Source organism: Populus euphratica, unplaced genomic scaffold, assembly GCF_000495115.2.
Source record: "Populus euphratica unplaced genomic scaffold, PopEup_1.0 scaffold11.1, whole genome shotgun sequence".
Classification (NCBI taxonomy): Eukaryota; Viridiplantae; Streptophyta; class Magnoliopsida; order Malpighiales; family Salicaceae; genus Populus; species Populus euphratica.
Genome location: NW_011499878.1, coordinates 1,090,298 through 1,108,321, shown reverse-complemented (window position 1 = coordinate 1,108,321; position 18,024 = coordinate 1,090,298). Strand labels below are relative to the sequence as shown.

Here is an 18,024-nt window from a genome sequence, read left to right as displayed (position 1 = left end):
AAGATGCGGGAAAGAGAAGATAACAGCTTGAACCAATAAAGCCGTTGCTCTCTCTCTCTCTCGCTTTGCCTGGGTCGGTTGAATTTGTTATTTATGAGAGACCGCCATCTCTCACTAAAAATAACACTTTCGTTAATTACCATTTTAGCCTCGACGATTTTGCCGCGCTTAAACGTCGTTACCGTGTCTAATCACATAGAATTCTTTTATTTACTTATTTATTTTGTAGCAGTAAAAGCTTATTTTTGTGATGGGCAAAAATAGGGTGCCTTGTTTTGACTTGTGACACCGTGGTCTTACGTCGTCTCTCATTGGAAGTTTCTTTTCTTTTCATATTTTTCTATAGATAAAGGAAAAAAAATTGAGCTCGTCACTTTTTATGGATAAAGAAAAAAAAGTGAGATTAGGGCACGATTAATTGTATAGATTTATAGACCATAAATAATATTCATAGATTTAATTTAATATTCGATAAATTCTTCTAAAAATTCTTTGTGCTTGTATTTTTTCAACCAACGAGGTATAGGCAGCATTGCCAGATATAATTATTTTTTTCTACTAAGATATAGCTTTTTTCGCTTATAGCACAAGAGGCTTCCATTACAAACTTGTGCATCCATGTAAACAATTTGGTGTCGAATCAATTAATGGATTTTTCTTTTTATAAAAAATAATAATTAATGTATCTAGTTGGACACAAGGATTATAAGTTAATCTATTAGTTGGGCCGATGGTGGCAGGCTTAAACCCGAGGTCAGGTTCGGTGGCTGGCCCACGCCAGCTTCATAGTTCATTGCATCACTCCATTAGTGACTCCCCACCAAACTAGCCCGTTTTGCCTCGAGCCCAAGCACCCCATCCCTACTTCTCTTCCTTCTCCCGTCAATGTTGATCACTTCGCTTGGACGTGTTAGCCATCGCAAGTTTTGATTCAGTTTTGTGTTGATGGCAAGAAGATTGTCTTTTTTTGGTCGTAAGAAGCTCTCGCAAAAACAGATAAATAACTCCTTCCTCTCACATTTTTTTATTGAGGCTCAAATTGCTAATACCATCTTCGGAGAAGAAGAGATTGCAAGGCCCCAAAATGTAAAGGCAAGAAAACACACCAGAGAGGAGTAGGAGATTTTTTATGACAGCATGTGAAGTTATTGATGGAGTTAATGTGCAATAGAGATGCTGCGTGCACAGGATGTATAATATGAGCACAGTTACTTTGCTCACCAGAGCTGTCTGATAAACGGGTAAATGCCTAAAATGGAATGCACAGAAAGAATGTTAGCGTCAACGAAAGGTTATTCCTGAACAAAATTGTTAAATATAGTATTACATTTCATATTCTAAGCAGGGCAGCTGAAGCTATAAAATGCACTTGCCCCTATTCAATGATGCTACTTGTTCACTGTATCTGCATTTTTGTTCGGATTTCAATTAAAGAATTGGTCTTTTCACCATTACATGAAGCTTAATGGCCATCTCTTGATACATCAGCAACCACGTCTAGGATAAAATAAGAATGATAAGCGGTAGAACTTTAGTTGATACCTGATATTCCCCAGCTGTCAAATCCCCATCATCCAGTAAGTAACTTGCCTTAACAGAAATACAAAGCTGCTGTCAACCTGGTTAAAAAGCATCACAGTCCAGTGGCAGAAACTTGCTCGAATTACCTCATTGGATTTTGATGCTTGACGTTCATTAAAATTCAACAAAAAGCATCTGAAAGCGCGTGCATTTAGATAGCTGAGGCAAAAGAACACGATAAAGGGGCAACTCAAATCCTTGAAAGCCACTTTGAATTTGATAATTCAAAGCATGAAAATCCAATAACTTGCTCTTTGACAGAATTTAACTCTTTCTGCATAAACACAGCTTTTTCAGAATAAGAATAAAAAAGACTAATAAATGCAACGCTGCAGAGAGAAATTCTGAGATGCATATCCTTCAGAAGAGGTTATTTCTAATTTGAAGAAATTATTATAACTAAGGTCATCCAGCAACCTTTCGATGAAAATCAATCCTGTCATTGGAGATTGCAAGAGAGAATACTTTTTCTGGAGTTTCGTTTATATCAATATAAAAAAACCGCTAGAAACCTCTGGTTAGTTTTGCACTGTTGCTTGATCGCTTGGACAGAAATCACGTATATCAGAAGTTGCAGTTGTGGTAACTGAGGCTCCAAATGGAATTTATTAATCAGTCACGCCACATTTCTGCTTTCAACTTTAACCTTTCCAGATTTTAACAGAAACTGTGCCTACCAGTAATCGCCACAAGAGCATTTACCATCCCTAAAGTGATGAAACCTCTTTCCATCTCTCACTACAATTTCTCTTCCCACAACTTTTGACATAAACTTGAAGGCATTGTGGCAATCACCACAGATCCTAAGATTCTTAAAAACCCTGACCGTAGCTCCATGGGGAAGTTTCATAAATCCATAAGCAACTGCAAGCTTCTCACTATGAGTAGACAACTCGTGTTCCTTTAGATCAGATTCCACATCATGCAACACGTACTTTGTGTCAGGCACATACCCTATCTTTCTCATTTCCAAGACCAGTTGCTCAAGGTAATTGTAAATTTGTTGCACCTCAGGGTGATTAGCATCGCCAACCAAAAATGAATGGACCTTGTTTTCCACCTCGATCCAACTACACCCAGGCTCCTTTTTCACTCCACGGTCCCTCATTAGTTTCCGCACATTAGCCATGTCATTCCACTGGCCAGCTACAGCATACATATTTGACAACAGTACATAGGTTCCGTCATGTTGAGGTTTGAGCTCAAAGAGTCGCTCAGCAGCTTCAATCCCCAAATCTATATTCCCATGAATCCGGCAACCAGCTAAAAGTGCTTCCCAAATTGGTGCACCAGGCTCAAAAGGCATTGATTCCATCACCTCCTTTGCTTCTGAGAATTTCCCAGCTCGACATAACAAATCAATAATGCGTGCATAATGTTCTTCATCTGGGGTTACACCATAAACGTTATGCATTGAATCAAAATATTTACGGCCTTCTTTAACTAAACCTGCATGGCTACAAGCAGAAATAACTGTGAGAAAGGATATCCGATCAGGCAATATGCCTTCCTTCAGCATCTCTTCAAAAAGTTCAATTGCTTGAGTACCTTGTCCATGTTGCCCCAGAGCTGCGATCATGGCATTCCAAGATACTGCGTCCACACAAGGCATATTAATGAATAAACAATGTGCCGCGTCAACAACACCACATCTTGCATACATTGTGATCAGTGCATTTCCAGCTGAAAGGCTTGATTCATACCCATACCTAACAACTTGAGCATGGAGCTGGCGTCCATGCTTTAATGATCCAAGCACAGAACAAGATATAATAGCTCCTGCAAATGCATAATCACATGGTTCAAAACCCTGCAATTTCATCTGGTTGAAAAACTTCAAGGCCTCTTCCGCAAACCCAATCTGTGCTAATCCAGATATCATTATAATCCACGACAAAATATTTTTCTCAGGCATCTCGTTGAAAAAGAATTTAGCTTCATCCATGCACCCAACATTCACATACCCTGATAAGATTATATTCCATGAAACAAGATCCCTCTCTGGCATCTTATTAAATATCTCTCGGGCGATATCAACTTTACCACATTTCCAGTAGAACGTAATCAATGCATTGTTCACAGGCATTGCAACGTCCGGTGCAGGGTTGGCCACGGTTTTTAGGAAGTAAGCATGCATTTCCTTTCCAAGCCGAAAGCATCCAGCATTTGCACAAACGCTAATAACGCTTGTAAAAGTAAACTCATCCAACTGAATTTTTGACATGATCATCTTCCTGAACATCTCAAACGCTTCTAGATATAGCCCACGATGCGCATAACCTGAAATCATGGCATTCCATGCGACCCCTAATTTCTCGCTCGTCCCATTTAGAAACTCTTTGGCTGCGTCAAGATCATTATTCTTCACATAGCCAGTAATTATAGTAGTCCATGACAACTCATCTCTGTTAGGCATCTCATCAAACAACCTCCTAGCCTCAGCCATCAAGGACGCTGATTGTGCAGACGGTGAAGCTGCACACTTCACGTAGGAAGAAATTAGCGCGTTTAATACTGAAGTGACGAACCCAGTTCCCGACTTAACCACTGCACAATGCAACTGCTGGCAGTGCTTCTCTTTTTCAGCAACGAGTGCCAATGCACCAAGAACACTCGTAAACGTATAATTATCAGGCCTGAAATTATGCCTCTGCATATCACAGAATAGTTCAATAGCAGCATGACCATCATGATTATGCGAATAAGCAGTGATCATCGCGTTATAAAAAACAGAGTCTCTCATTCTTAATGGGGTATCTGAAAATATCTTTCGCGAAAGTTTTAGATCCCCAGCAGCAGAATACGCAGCAATCAGTGTTGTTCTTGCAACAATATCTGGTTGAGGGATTTCGTCGAACAGGTAGCGAGCGTAGTTCAATTTTGAGGACTTTCTGTAGATGTCGATCAGACGGTTGAGTATGTGGCCACGTGGCTGGAACCCAGAAGCTATCATGTGGGCATGGACAGGACAGGCAAGGGAGTAAGAGATGGGACTTTGAAGGCAGCATATTTGTAGCAAGGATCCATAACGATTTGCTGCTGTACGGATGGAACCTGGTGCTGTCATGTTTATAACGGTGTACTTTCATTGCTCATCAGAGGGGTCAAAGATTGGAAAGGTTTCGATTTTTGGAGGGAAAACAAGAGATACAAGAATACTGTTTTGATTGAGATTTATACGACCCGCGATCATCTGCGCTTCGATTGTCAGGGAAAGATACGCTAAAGGCATCTTTGTGAAGGTGCAAGATTGCTTTTTAAAGTATATAGTGTTTTTCACTTGTAATTGTTTTTAAAATAATATTTTTTATTTAAAAATTAATTATAATTTCAAAATATCAAAAATTAATTAATTTAAAATTTAAAAAAATCAAATAATTTTAAAAATGCAATTAAATCATGATACCAACTGAACCTAAGCTTACGAAGCACAATAATCTATCTAATTTAAATTGAATAAGAAAAGATTATTAACTCGTTGAATAACTGACCAAATCAATTTACCTCTATCTAATTAATTTAATTTAACCTTAATCATGTCATTATTAATATTTAAAAAAAAAAAACATAAAAACTAGATGTTTTGCTTGAAATTAGTGTAAAAGGTTAACTTTTATCATTTTATTTTATTTTTTTGTAGATTTTCTGTCCACGTTGTTATTAAAAATTTAGTTTTGTTTTGAATTTTTTTTTTTTGTTTTCTAGTTTATGATTTTAGAAAAGAAAAGAGAGAATCACTAAATTTTAATGATAGAGAAAAAAAATATTGATTTACATTAATTTTTTATTGCTAAAATTATTGATATTGATATCAATAAATTTTATTATATAATATTTATTTTATTAAGTAGTTCTACCTGAAAAAATAAATATGACATCGTAGAAAAAATAGATTTTGACTTGATTTTGTGTGTTTTGAATGATTTATTAGTTGTTGGAGTGTATAAATAAGTTGATTTGAGTATTTGAATTGTTTTGTAAGTATTTTTAGGTAGAAAAATATTAAAATTTGGTTTTTGGATGCAAAATACCCGCGGTATGATGTCATAGCAACCCTTCTTCAAAAACAGGGTTGCAGACAATAAATTATCTGCAGCTACCATCTCAATATATATATATATATATATATATAACATTGTCTATTCATTCTACTTTGAAAAACAATTAACTCGTTAGAGCCAGTCTGGCCTGAATGGCCCATGCTCCTATTTTTTTTTTGTTGAGGTTCGGGCGCATCAGGCTTGATTGGATGGTTCAAACACGTAGCTGGTTACTTTTTTTTTTAATTTAATGTATTTTCCCTTGATTTGTTTTTTTAATCATATATATGTGTGTATATTTAAATATAACTTTTCTTGTTTTACTTTGAAACAAGTTTTGTTTTTTGTTATTTGACATAAAAAAATTTACATACCTTTGTTATATGAATTCCATGTGCATGTGGTGTTTTTTTTAATCCTTCTAGCTCTTTTAAAAAATTATTCTTTATTTTTTAAATAATTTTTATAACTTTTTTAAAAATTAAACCTAAAAAAACATATTTCATGAAAAAAAATAGCACTCACCGTACAAACTTATCAAATGTGATAATTTTATTTAATTATTTTTATTATATAATTTTTAATTTTTTTTATCATTTGGTATTGAGTTATTTTGAAAAAAAATTCTATAATTTTGTGATTTAGTTTATTGATTTTTTTTGTTATATATATTTTTTAATTTTGTTATTTAATATTAATTTGATTGAAAAATAAATTTTATAATCTCATGATTTATACTAATTTAGCTAATTAACCTAAATTCAAATAAGTGGATTCATTATAATTGGTATTGGTATTTTTAAAAAATATTCTTTAAATGTTAGTAATACCTGAATCCGTGCCAATGGTCGAGCACGTTTCTAGAGGAAAAAATACGCTACCTTTATTCTACACGCGTAACTTCCTCCTTTCTAAAGTATTAATGTGATTGCACCGTTGGTCCACCTGATTATGTGTTCCTTTGCAAATGGATATTACTTGTTATGGAAAGTGAGAAACTACGAGACTATTCAATAATCGTACTGGTTTTAATGCTAAGATAATTGCACCATAAACATGCCTTATTAATGTGTCCCTTTATAAATAGATGTTCCTTGTCAAGGGAAGTGAGAAACTATAAGATTACTCATTAATGAAAAACTATTTTATTTTTATTAAATAGAATAAGAAACTACGAGACTATTTAGTAATATTATTAGTTCAAATATTACTGTAATTGCACCGTTACAATAATTAATTAATGTTTTATTTTATATATATACAGATATTACTTGCCGAGAGAAGTGTGAAACTACGAGACCATGTAGTAACAGAAAACTACTTTTTATACATGTTTTCAATTCTTTTCCCAATTCCATTATTTCCTTTTCAATTAAAAATTGGAAAAATATATTATTTTTTTATTTTATTAAAAAAAAACACATAAAGACATGTTAATATTATAAATTATTTTAATCTTGATATATAATCATCATTTTTCTGAATTATTAATAATTTAACAATAAAGTATTAATTTTATTTCATTTAAATAAAAGATTATCATAAGAAAGTATACGTTACTCATTAACTGAAAAAAATTATTCTATAATATATTTACAATAAAAATAAATTTATGACATCAGCCAAACATAAAAATATCAAAGAATTCTTTTTAATGTTTTATGTTGATAAAAAATAGTTGCACGTAAGAGAATAATATTATAATAATCAGTATTTATTTATTTTTAATTTCAAAACAGTAGAAAATATGCAAACATAATTATGAAAATCATCAAAAACATGTTTTTTAAATTTCAATGCAAATTTAAAAGATCATATCTAAAAAAAAATTTCTTTTCTTCATTTTTAAATTTCAAAAAACAGAAGTGTTATTATAATTTAGAACAATTTATATACATCTATTATATTTTTTCATGGTTATTTATTTAGTATTATGGAACAAATTATTTTTTAAAAAATATTTTTTCATTTAAAAATATATCAAAATATTTTTAAATTTTTTTTATTTTTAATATTAACACATAAAAATATAAATTTGATATTTTCTAATTCAGAGATATTTTTAAAATGTACTAAAATAAAACTCCAAAGACAATTTTTTTTTCCTGCTGGTTGACAGAATTAAATTAAAAAAAATATGTGTAAAAAAAACATTAACTGCTGCCCTCATCAATATCGGTCGTCCAGAGCAACCACATCAAAATAAGGAGTTATGCACGATAGTGACAAAAATAAAAAATCAAACAAAATAACAATCATTCTCCCACGTGTCAGCTGGCACTCCTTTATGTTATCACAAAATCAGCCAATTAGCAACTGCCACCGCAAGTAACAAAAGTCGCCACAAAATTAATTAAATTGAAAACACGGGAGAATGCAAAAAGACTTCTCCAGGCGGGGGGCACCATAGCCCCACCAGGCCACCACCACCCATCATCGAAGCCAGAAAATAAAATAATAAATAAATAGAACTCAGATAGGCGCTGCTGCAAAAATCACTCCCTTCTCCTCCTCACCTTTCCAGAAAATGCAACAAATCAAACCCTAACCCTAAAAATACCCCAAATAACAATAACAATAACAATAATAAATAATAATCACCCTCTGGCACCGGAACCCTAACATTTATCGATTTATTGCATTATTATCATTTCTGTCTGGGTGCTCTTTCTCTGAAACCCTAAAATGACGACGAGAGGGACTAGATCAGAGAAAGTGAAGAGAATTTTCCAACAATTTGACGGGAACCGGGATGGAGGTCTCAACAGAGATGAAATGGCAGCTTTGGTGGTGGCTGTAAATCCTAGAGTTAAATTCAGTGAGGAGCAAATCAATGCGATTCTTGACGAAGTTTTCCGCACCTACGGAGAGTTTATTGATGGGGAGAAAGGGTTAACGTATGATGGTTTGTTGCGTACTTATGATGATGGAGCAGGTGACGTGGACCGTGATTTTGATGCGCTTGAGTTGGAGCTGAATGGTGATAATAAAGGGAGCTCGATCGAGGTGGAGGCGTCGTCGTCATCAATTGTGGATGAGAGGGTTATTGAGTCGCAGAAGAAGCAGAGGACGGCTGATTGGGCGGTGTCGCCAAATCACGGGATTGTTTTTGACGACACGTGGAAAATTGTGGATGATTTGGAGATTTTGATTAAGAGATTGAAAGCGAAGCAGGCGAAAGATGGGAAATATAAAGCTGATAATTTTGATGCATTTTCAGATGCTGGGTGGTCGAGGGAATTGGGGCCATCTTCGGAGATCTCGGATAAGAGGGTGTTTTGGGAAGAGTCCGGGAATGATTATGCACTTTTTGTGAAAGAATTGGGGGTTTTGAGGAGCAGAGCTGATGGAGCGAGATCAAGAGAAGAGGCATTTGATGGGCATATGGCAATTGGAAGGGTTTTGTATGATCATCAGTTGTTTAAGGAGGCGTTGGTTAGTTTTAAGAGAGCTTGTGAGTTGCAGCCGGTGGATGTTAGGCCACATTTTAGAGCTGGGAACTGTTTATATGTGCTTGGAAAGTATAAAGAGGCTAAAGAGGAGTTTTTGTTGGCCTTGGAGGCAGCGGAGGCAGGTGGGAATCAATGGAGTTATTTGCTTCCTCAGATTTATGTAAATCTCGGGATTGCGCTGGAAGGTGAAGGCATGGTTTTAAGTGCTTGTGAGTACTATAGAGAAGCTGCTATTCTTTGTCCAACTCATTTTAGAGCTCTGAAACTTTTGGGTAGTGCTCTTTTTGGGGTAGGGGAATATAAGGCTGCTGTTAAGGCCTTGGAAGAGGCTATTTTTATGAAACCAGACTTTGCTGATGCTCATTGTGATTTAGCTTCTGCTTTACATGCCATGGGGGACGATGAGAAGGCAATAGAGGTGTTTCAAAAGGCAATTGATTTGAAACCTGGCCATGTGGATGCTTTGTATAATTTAGGCGGGCTGTACATGGATCTGGGTAGGTTTCAGAGAGCTTCTGAGATGTATACCAGGGTTTTAGCTGTCTGGCCAAACCACTGGCGGGCTCAGCTTAATAGGGCTGTCTCGTTGTTGGGGGCTGGGGAGACCGAGGAAGCTAAGAAAGCTTTGAAGGAAGCATTGAAATTGACAAATAGGGTTGAATTGCATGATGCAATATCACATTTGAAGCAGATACAGAAGAAGAAAGTAAAGGGCAATGGGGGTGCCAATGGGGAGGGAGTGTTTGTCATTGTAGAACCTTCAAAATTTAAGAGACTGAATGACAAAACTACATTGAGGCAAGATTTAGCTAATGCTCTTCAAATTAGGGCGTTTCAGAGGATTACCAGGTTGAGTCGATGTGACGTGGAGCTTTTGAAGAAGGAAATGAGTGAAAATGATGTACCAGTGTCTTATTCTGGTGGCGGTGTTCCTGAGAAATCAATACGCAAACCTAACTTAGAGGAAGTTTTGAGGCGGTTGCTTAATTTCCTGAAGCCTGAAACCTTCCAGGGAGCTGTCAAGGCCATAAATGAGAGGATCCTCTCTGTTTTTGATGAGACAGGCCCAGGCAGGGTGGATTTAGGCATGTTCTATTCCATTCTTGCCCCCATTTGCAGTGGCAATCCTGAAAAGCGAAAACGGGTTGCTTTTGATGCACTCTTGTGGCGTCCTGTGAGTGAAAATGGTTCTCAGATTAAGAAGGCTGATGCTGTCACTTACATCAAGTTACTGAGGGCTATTTATGTTCCCTCTCATGGAGTTAGTGAAATGCTAGAGCTTCATGGAGAAGCAGATTCTTCAATGGTGTCTTTCAAGGAGTTTCTTGTGATGTTCGATGATCCTGATTGGGGCTTTGGTATTATGTCAACTCTGATGAAGCTCGAATCTGGGGATAGGAACCGCCATGGACACTATGTTTGCTCTGTTTGCCGCTACCCGATTATTGGTTCCCGCTTCAAGGAGATAAAATCTCATTTTAGTCTATGTAACCAGTGCTACAGTGAGGGGAAGGTTCCTCCCGCATTTAAGCAGGATGAGTACATATTCAAAGAGTATGGAAGTGAGGCTGAAGCAATGAAAGATAAGTGCACCTGTCTTCCATTGCAATCTCACAATGATCGGTAACTCTTTCAAGTTCTTTTGTGGATATCCCGTCCTGTTATTCTAATTGTTCAGTGTGAAATATTTATCTCGTCAATGTGTTCTGTGGGCATCATATTGAAAAATAAATGGTCTAGAGTGGCATCTGTATCTTTGATCCCTGTTTCCAGTAGTGTTCTAGATTCTCTTTCTCTCCTCTCTCCTCTGTTCCACTATTCAGATGTTTGAAATGATGTATATTATGACTATCCCTTCTAATTTCTGTAACATTTATTAGTTCTTTTCGAAGCAGCCTTCTAGCATGTGTGCGTGAGTGCTGTGAGTGTCTTTATGTATGTAATGTGGTTTTCTCTTGGAGATGATCGTGTCGGAGTTTGAATTTGAACACTGCTTCCTCGGGTTTGGATATGAACAATTTCATCAAATGTAGAAATGAACTTGATGTTTATTCATGTTCATGGCTGATGCGTGTTAGGTAAAATGAATTTGCTTCGTGTCTTTCCACAGCAACTTTTTATTCAAGAATAACCCTTTGTTAGCTATCGTCATTAGAAATCAAGGATTGACCATTAAAATCGTGACAAAAAGAAATATTGAAAAAAATTATCAAGTTTATTTCGAACATTTTGTACATAGATATGGTGCAACATCATGATGGTAGAGAGGTCCTGTAAAACATTTTGTATTAGCTGAGGGACGATCTATTCCAAAAACCCCCATAACTCAATAGGTAAAATGCAACAAGAGGCATGAGCTTCGAAGCAATAAACTATCTTTAAAAGCTTGGTTTTGACCGACTTGGTCTGCAATTCCTTGCCCATGTGAAGGAAATGTCTTGCAATAACGAAAAATGGCTCAACAGTTCAGCTAAAGTAACCGTGTTTTCTTGGCCATGGCGCCAAGACTCACAGCTAGTTCAGATTAAGCAACTTTGGTGGGGAAGGGCCAGAATGATTATAATTATCAAGTTATTCCTGCAAATGATGATGATAAACCAACAACCTCCTTAAAGTTTTAGGTATGTTTAACTCAAGCAGTTTAACTATTGTTTTGCAAAAAAATTTAGATTATTTTTTTATGCTCCTTTTTTTGTTGTTTGGATGCATTAATATTAAAAAAATTATTTTAAAAAAAATTATTTTAATATATTTGAAACAAAAAACACAGCAAAAAATATTTTTTTTAAAACCCATTTGTTATTGTGATATTGGTTATTTTTAAAAATATTTTTTTGTATTAAAATAATTTTTTTTTATTTTTAATATTAACACATCAAAATAATTTAAAAAATTAAAAAATTAATATAAAAATAAATAAAAAATTCTATTTTCTTTTTAAATATTTTTAGAAAATAAAAACAAGCAATTCTTTAAAATCCCTGTCAGAGACCCCGTTTAGGCTGAAAGGAGGAAAGCCTTTGACCGTTCCACACAATAGATAAAGAAGACTGGGAAACACAATTCATTATGAGCTCCACGCATTTATCCGGAAAGCCAAAATCTCGGTGAGTCCAGTCTACCCTGTCATACGCCTTTGCGAGATTCATTTTTATAGTCATATCTCCTTCACTTGAAGAAGTGTGGTAATTATTTTAATATATTTTAAAATAAAAAATATTTTTAAAAATAACTTTTTAGAGTTGTTTGCTATTATAATAGCATTATTTTTTAAAATACCTTTTGTAATAAAATATATCAAAATATTTTTATATTTTTAAAATTTATTTTTAATACCAGTACATTAAAATATTAAAATATTTAAAGATATTAAAAATTAATTTGAAAAAAAAATAAATTTTTTTAAAATATTTTCAAAATATAAAATCAAGGTATTTCTTTAAAATAATTATTGGTAGCTGTCCGCGCATCAAGTTAATTTTCCATACAGTCGACAACGTGGTCATCATCATTAACGCACCTCCTACCATCATTATCAAGACGAACCAATATCTTAAAATTTTTTAGTCAAAATTATAGAATGATTGCTATCCTCGAACTGCCCATGCACTGAGATAAGGGTTTTTTCTTTATTTTTTTACATTTAAAAACAAGTGATTCACTTTGGAGTAATATATTTTAGCAGATCATTCTCTTGTGTTAAATTGTTAGGTTAATTTTTGTTTTTGATTTTTTTTAAAAAAATATATTCAATGTTAACATTTTTTTAGTAAGAAATAATAATTTTAAATCGTAACCGGGTTGATTCAACATTATCAAGTTAATTTGTTTAAAAACAACTCAAAACAATGATAAAAATATAATTTTAAGTTAAAAAATTTTAAAATATGTTGTTTTTAAATATTAACCTAATTATATTTTAAATTAACTCGAATTAATCTATAACTGAATTATAAAATTGTGATAAACTTATAAAATTAAAATTAAAATAAATTATAAAAGTTTAATTCTTAATTAATTTAATGTTAAAAAAATTTTAAAAAAAAACCTCTAGTTAACTATAGTCTTGCCTCAAGTTATGTGATTGATATAATTTTATAAACAACAAATTAAAATCAATACTAAAAATTAAAATTGCAAAATAAAACTTTTTTTTTAACAAAGGGCTGTTCATAAGGATGAACGATAAATTCACCTTTAATTTAATTTTTTAATGAGAAAATGCTTTCTGACATCCTTAGCATTCAAATTATTTTAGTTTACACGAGATAAGGAGCACACGAGTACTTGAGATTATATGGAGATACTACTTCTGTACTGCTGGTTTGGCATGCCAAGACAACTATTTTCCGATAGTGTCACGCCACAGAGTCCTGAGTTTGCTTTCATCGAAAAACATGCGAGGATCATGTTGTATTATCATTCATTAGGTGTGAAAGAAGGAAGAATTTAATTTGGGTACCCCTAGCCATCGCAATAATGCCTTAGCCTCCCAAGTTTGCTCAAATCAGGTCCGATATATACGTAATGGTAGTGGTTGCCAATAGACGTGCCGGGAAAATCGAATCAGGCGATCGACAAAGCTGAAATACAGGCACAGGATATACATGACGACCTTAAATGGAAGGTCAGTAGTGCACATTTCATGCGTGATAGTGATGGTTTTGATGACACTGATGCCCAAGATAACGACAGAATCATCATCAGCATGGCGTCCAGCACAAATATCATCTTCGGCATCCCTTTCCTCCCGCCGATTCAAGGAATATCAGAAGGAAGGACTTGAACAGCATACTGAGATTCATCCGGCAGATATGGTAGAAGACTACAGCAACTGGGATCCTGTGCCTAGATCCGGTGGAGGCTATTATGCTCCCATTCCCCACCAAGAGCAGCAAAGCTGTGCTTCTCGTATTCTGGATTCTTTTGATGATCATGCTATAAAATGCTTATAAATATACCTTGAATTATTTAAATAAGTGGAGGCATTCCACCTAGTTTGTTTGTAAGAATGCATTGATGATGATAATTGTTGTATTAATGAGTATAGCAAACAGATTTTAAAACATGAGATTAATTGCTCTCATTATATTTATGTTTTGTAGGGTTAAAAGTAAAACAACATATATTTAAGATATAGTAAAATTTTAAATTTATAGCCAACAATTTTTAAAATTTTGTTTTATTTCTAATAAAATAAATAAAAAGTTCTTTGGAGAAAGATAAAGAGGGGAAGGTTATTTTTCTAATTGATTTCAGTTGATATCAAACTGATATTTATAACAAAAATAACATTTTTATTTATATATAAAAAACAAAACAATTCATACCAACATATATACAGACTTTAAAAGCAAACCTTGTTTATAGAATTTAAAGGCATATCTTCATACCAATGTCTATAAGATTCAAAACTCAATATTTATTCAAATTATCAGACCAACTTAACATAGATGTCATGCAATTGATTAATTAATTAATTATGAAAATAAATATATATATATATATATATTACATGATGCCAAATGTCAATCTCACCATAAAATAAATTTCTTTTTAACTATCTAATATACAAGCTATATTTTATAACAATAATAGTATCAGATTAGCTAAAAAGGGTCATCTCATCTGGTTTTCTGGCTGTCCACTAGCTCCTGCCTCTCTACCTCTCCTTTTAACTCTCACTAAAGGTCCGGCACAAGTCATCCACGGATTCCCATTGCTGCTCAGCTTAGATTACAGATTACAACTCAAATAGTCCATGGTCTATAACATTGATGGACACGGACAGAAAAGTGGAGACATGTTTTCCAACAAAATGGTAGCCATGGCTTTGTAACTCATCATAGGTTCATCTACAAAGTATATCTTCCAAAAACCTAAACAATTTTACTTAAGACATGACATCAATAATAACCTTTGTAGCGGAAAGACATCAAAATTTGTTACTCGATACATACGAAAACTGCAATAGCTCCATGCTCCATAGGAAACAAGGATGAACAGAGCATGCGGCACCTTTTCTTGTTAAAAATGTTTCCCTTTGATGATTTTCAAACAACATGGATATCCTACTATAAGATGTTGCTGTCTTGAGCAACAATCTGACAGAGATTACCTATTTGAACAGAGAGGGAAAGAAAACCACATTAGCATCAAGTAACTCAACATTTCCATATCAGAGAAATGACGTATTATGATCAGTACTGAGAAGCAATATCCCATCAGAGTTTAGCCTGTACTTCACATAGCATCACAAATAAAAAAGATCACAGCAGTCCTTTATCATTAAATATTTAAATACCGGAAACATTCCAATTAATAGGAGAAGCAAACTCAATAATACTTACACAAGATGAATGGAAGATGTGCCTGCTACAGCAGCAGCTCTCTGAGCATGCTGTGCTTCACCCCGGTAGAGACCCTTCATCTCCTTTTTCATGCATCGAGCTTCATGCCTTTCCTCCTTTACAGCAACCTGCACTCACAATCTCAATGTCATAACCAAAGTTCAAAGTTCAGACCATAGGCAGTTATCCAATGGGTGTGAGCACTGGATGCCAAGGAGAGATATGCAAGGGAAAGGCTGAAAGGAACAGCAGATATATACCTTCCGTTATTTCTTCTCCTCCTTTGACTCCTGGCCATGTTGCTTCCTTTTTTGCTGCTCCATTTGTAAGCTAGGCACACCCTTGACCTTTTCCATAGCAGGTTTTCCACTATGAGGCAAAAAGTTTACAGGTAGCTTTTCTTTTCCTTCAAGGTTTATCGCATGAGTGGAAGCATTTAAAGCCCCTACAACTGCTTTGGCTAACATCTTCTTTCTAGCAGTTTCTGGAGCTCCAATTTTAGTAGGGTGGTTATCAAGATTTGAATATGTAGAGATGATAGTCTCACAGTCCCACTTTTCTGACTCATCACTACTTTCCTCTTCAATAATAACCTCCTTATCTTCATCCTCATTTTCATACTTCTTCCCATATTCTCTACAGAGGCAAACGATATCAGCTGCCGAGTCTATCAGCTTTTTATTTTTTGGCCTATCATTGTCATGCAATAAATCTGAAGGAACTTCATATTTTTCATCGAGTTCCAGGTCGTCGACTGCGTGATCATTAAGGGCATGTATATGCTTGTCAGCAAGAAATTTATTTTCTTCAGCCATGTAAGCATCATATTCATCATCTTCATCGTCAGTGCCACATTCTTGATGTTCAAGCTGCCACGGCAAAAACAGAAATATCTCATGAGACAAAGGCAAGCTATAATTATTCAATATTCCCGGTGTATGCACACCTTCCATTAAACATACTTACAGATTAGATATAAACCACAAACAAAGGTGGAAGAAGCTTCACATTAGCCAGCGGTGCTCAATAATAGCTCAAGGCACTAACAGCTGACTTCATCAAATGGTCACAAAAAATTAACCAAAATAGCACCATCTTAGTTTAGATACCACACCTCCAGTCAAGTCCATGTGATTAATAAGGTCATGCCAAACCCAAAACGACATCCTAAGTGATCTTTAAAAAATAACAGGTCAAACAATTACGATCGATGGTTCTCTCTGGCCACTCACATATGGTATATAACACAATAAAATTTTATGACTAACTGCCACGACATGAAAATTAATTTAAAAAAAAAACGAGTTCATATGAAAACGTAGATCAAATTAGAAATAAACTACCCAGGGAGTAGAGTCTCACCGAATCAAATTGCTCATCCAAAGGACGACGAACCCGCTGCTTCTCATCTCCAAAATAACCTCTTGCCTCCACTAGAACATTCATTGTTTTCTCTACCCCTCCGCATCCCAACACATTTTCTCGATCGCCACCATAAAGAACATATCGACGGGTAACTTCATTAACAACCTCCGATCCCTCAACATCAGCATCCAAATCCTCCCCTATCTCAGGTATATTCGCACGAACAACAAAATCCTCCTCCAAGTCCTCAGCATCAGAACCAAACCGCGACAAATCACTATCATCCAGCAACGCCGCTACTTCAGGATCAACCACTTTCTGAACTCTAACACCAACACTCTTCGACGCCACATTATAAATTGACTTATCATTCCTACCCTCACTTTTCAATTCTGAAACTTTTACTCTCGATGCATCATAAGCCTGACAAAAATCACCAGCATTATCATTTTCACTACAGTAACATGAAAACAGTAAAACCAACCAGCTAATCAAAACAAAAACTTGACTAACCTTGATATCATGAGGAAGTTGATGAAGCTTGGCTTTAGGATTTGTTAATAACCCGAGCCGTTAACGTTACTTTTAATATCTCTTAAGTGAAGTAAATAATTATAACCATCATCAGGAAGCCCTAATTCCAAAATCTCTCTCCCGACGATGTTTCACAAAAAAATCCACCTTCAAAGTGAAAGGAATTACCAAAACTACCATCGTCACCGTCCTCAGTATCATCCGGCGCGTCGGCGAAAATTGAATTAGGATCTTCATCGAAGCGGCTGTTGCTGGAGCATTTGTTTTCGGCCAGGAAGTTGTCTATTGAGTAGGGATTGTTGTCGACTAGCACGAAAACTTGGTCAGTGCCGTCGACATTGGGATCGGAGGAATCGCGTGCAAATAACTGGAAAGTTGCGGCTTTTTTCTTGTCGATGAATTTCTTCTTCCCCATTCTCTGTTATTAGGAGCGGAAATAGATTGTGGATTGAAGTCAGCAGAGCTTGATTGAAGTACTAAGGCTAACTAATTTGTACAAAGCCCTAAAGTATCTGTGTAAAAAAGCATTAAACCCTACTGGGTGCTTGGGGTGATATTAGATTCAAGAAACGACGCAGTTTCTCCGAAAATTAAATGTCATTGGCTGGTTTTTCGTAGGGTGAAACGTTCCACTGTTTTTGTAATTTTTCCTCGTTAATTTTCTTAATATATTTATTATAGTTTTTTTGGATCGAATTCGGA

The 18,024-nt window shown here is 35.0% G+C and overlaps 2 protein-coding genes and 1 pseudogene across 4 annotated transcripts; 1 reads left to right on the top strand and 2 right to left on the bottom strand.

The window, feature by feature from the left end:
* Positions 1-1,273: 1,273 nt before the first annotated feature.
* LOC105128820 (Pentatricopeptide repeat (PPR) superfamily protein) lies at positions 1,274-4,818 on the bottom strand. Of its 3 annotated transcripts, none has more exons than XM_011030649.1 (2): positions 1,668-4,818; positions 1,274-1,619 (listed from the first exon to the last, which is right to left on the bottom strand). In XM_011030649.1, exon 1 carries the CDS (start codon positions 4,646-4,648, stop codon positions 2,255-2,257), a length of 2,394 nt encoding a protein of 797 aa, XP_011028951.1. In that variant the 5' UTR covers positions 4,649-4,818; the 3' UTR covers positions 1,274-1,619; positions 1,668-2,254. The 3 variants fall into 3 exon arrangements, with proteins under 3 accessions (XP_011028951.1, XP_011028950.1, XP_011028952.1); XM_011030648.1 differs by having other exon boundaries at positions 1,274-1,855; positions 1,999-4,818; XM_011030650.1 differs by having other exon boundaries at positions 1,274-1,855; positions 2,094-4,818.
* Positions 4,819-8,009: 3,191 nt separating this feature from the next.
* Positions 8,010-10,961, top strand: LOC105128819 (uncharacterized TPR repeat-containing protein At1g05150-like). Its single transcript, XM_011030646.1, has one exon. It carries the CDS (start codon positions 8,307-8,309, stop codon positions 10,698-10,700), a length of 2,394 nt encoding a protein of 797 aa, XP_011028948.1. The 5' UTR covers positions 8,010-8,306; the 3' UTR covers positions 10,701-10,961.
* A 3,649-nt stretch (positions 10,962-14,610) lies between these two features.
* On the bottom strand, positions 14,611-17,893 carry LOC105128818 (protein LTV1 homolog; annotated as a pseudogene).
* Between the last annotated feature and the right edge of the window lie 131 nt (positions 17,894-18,024).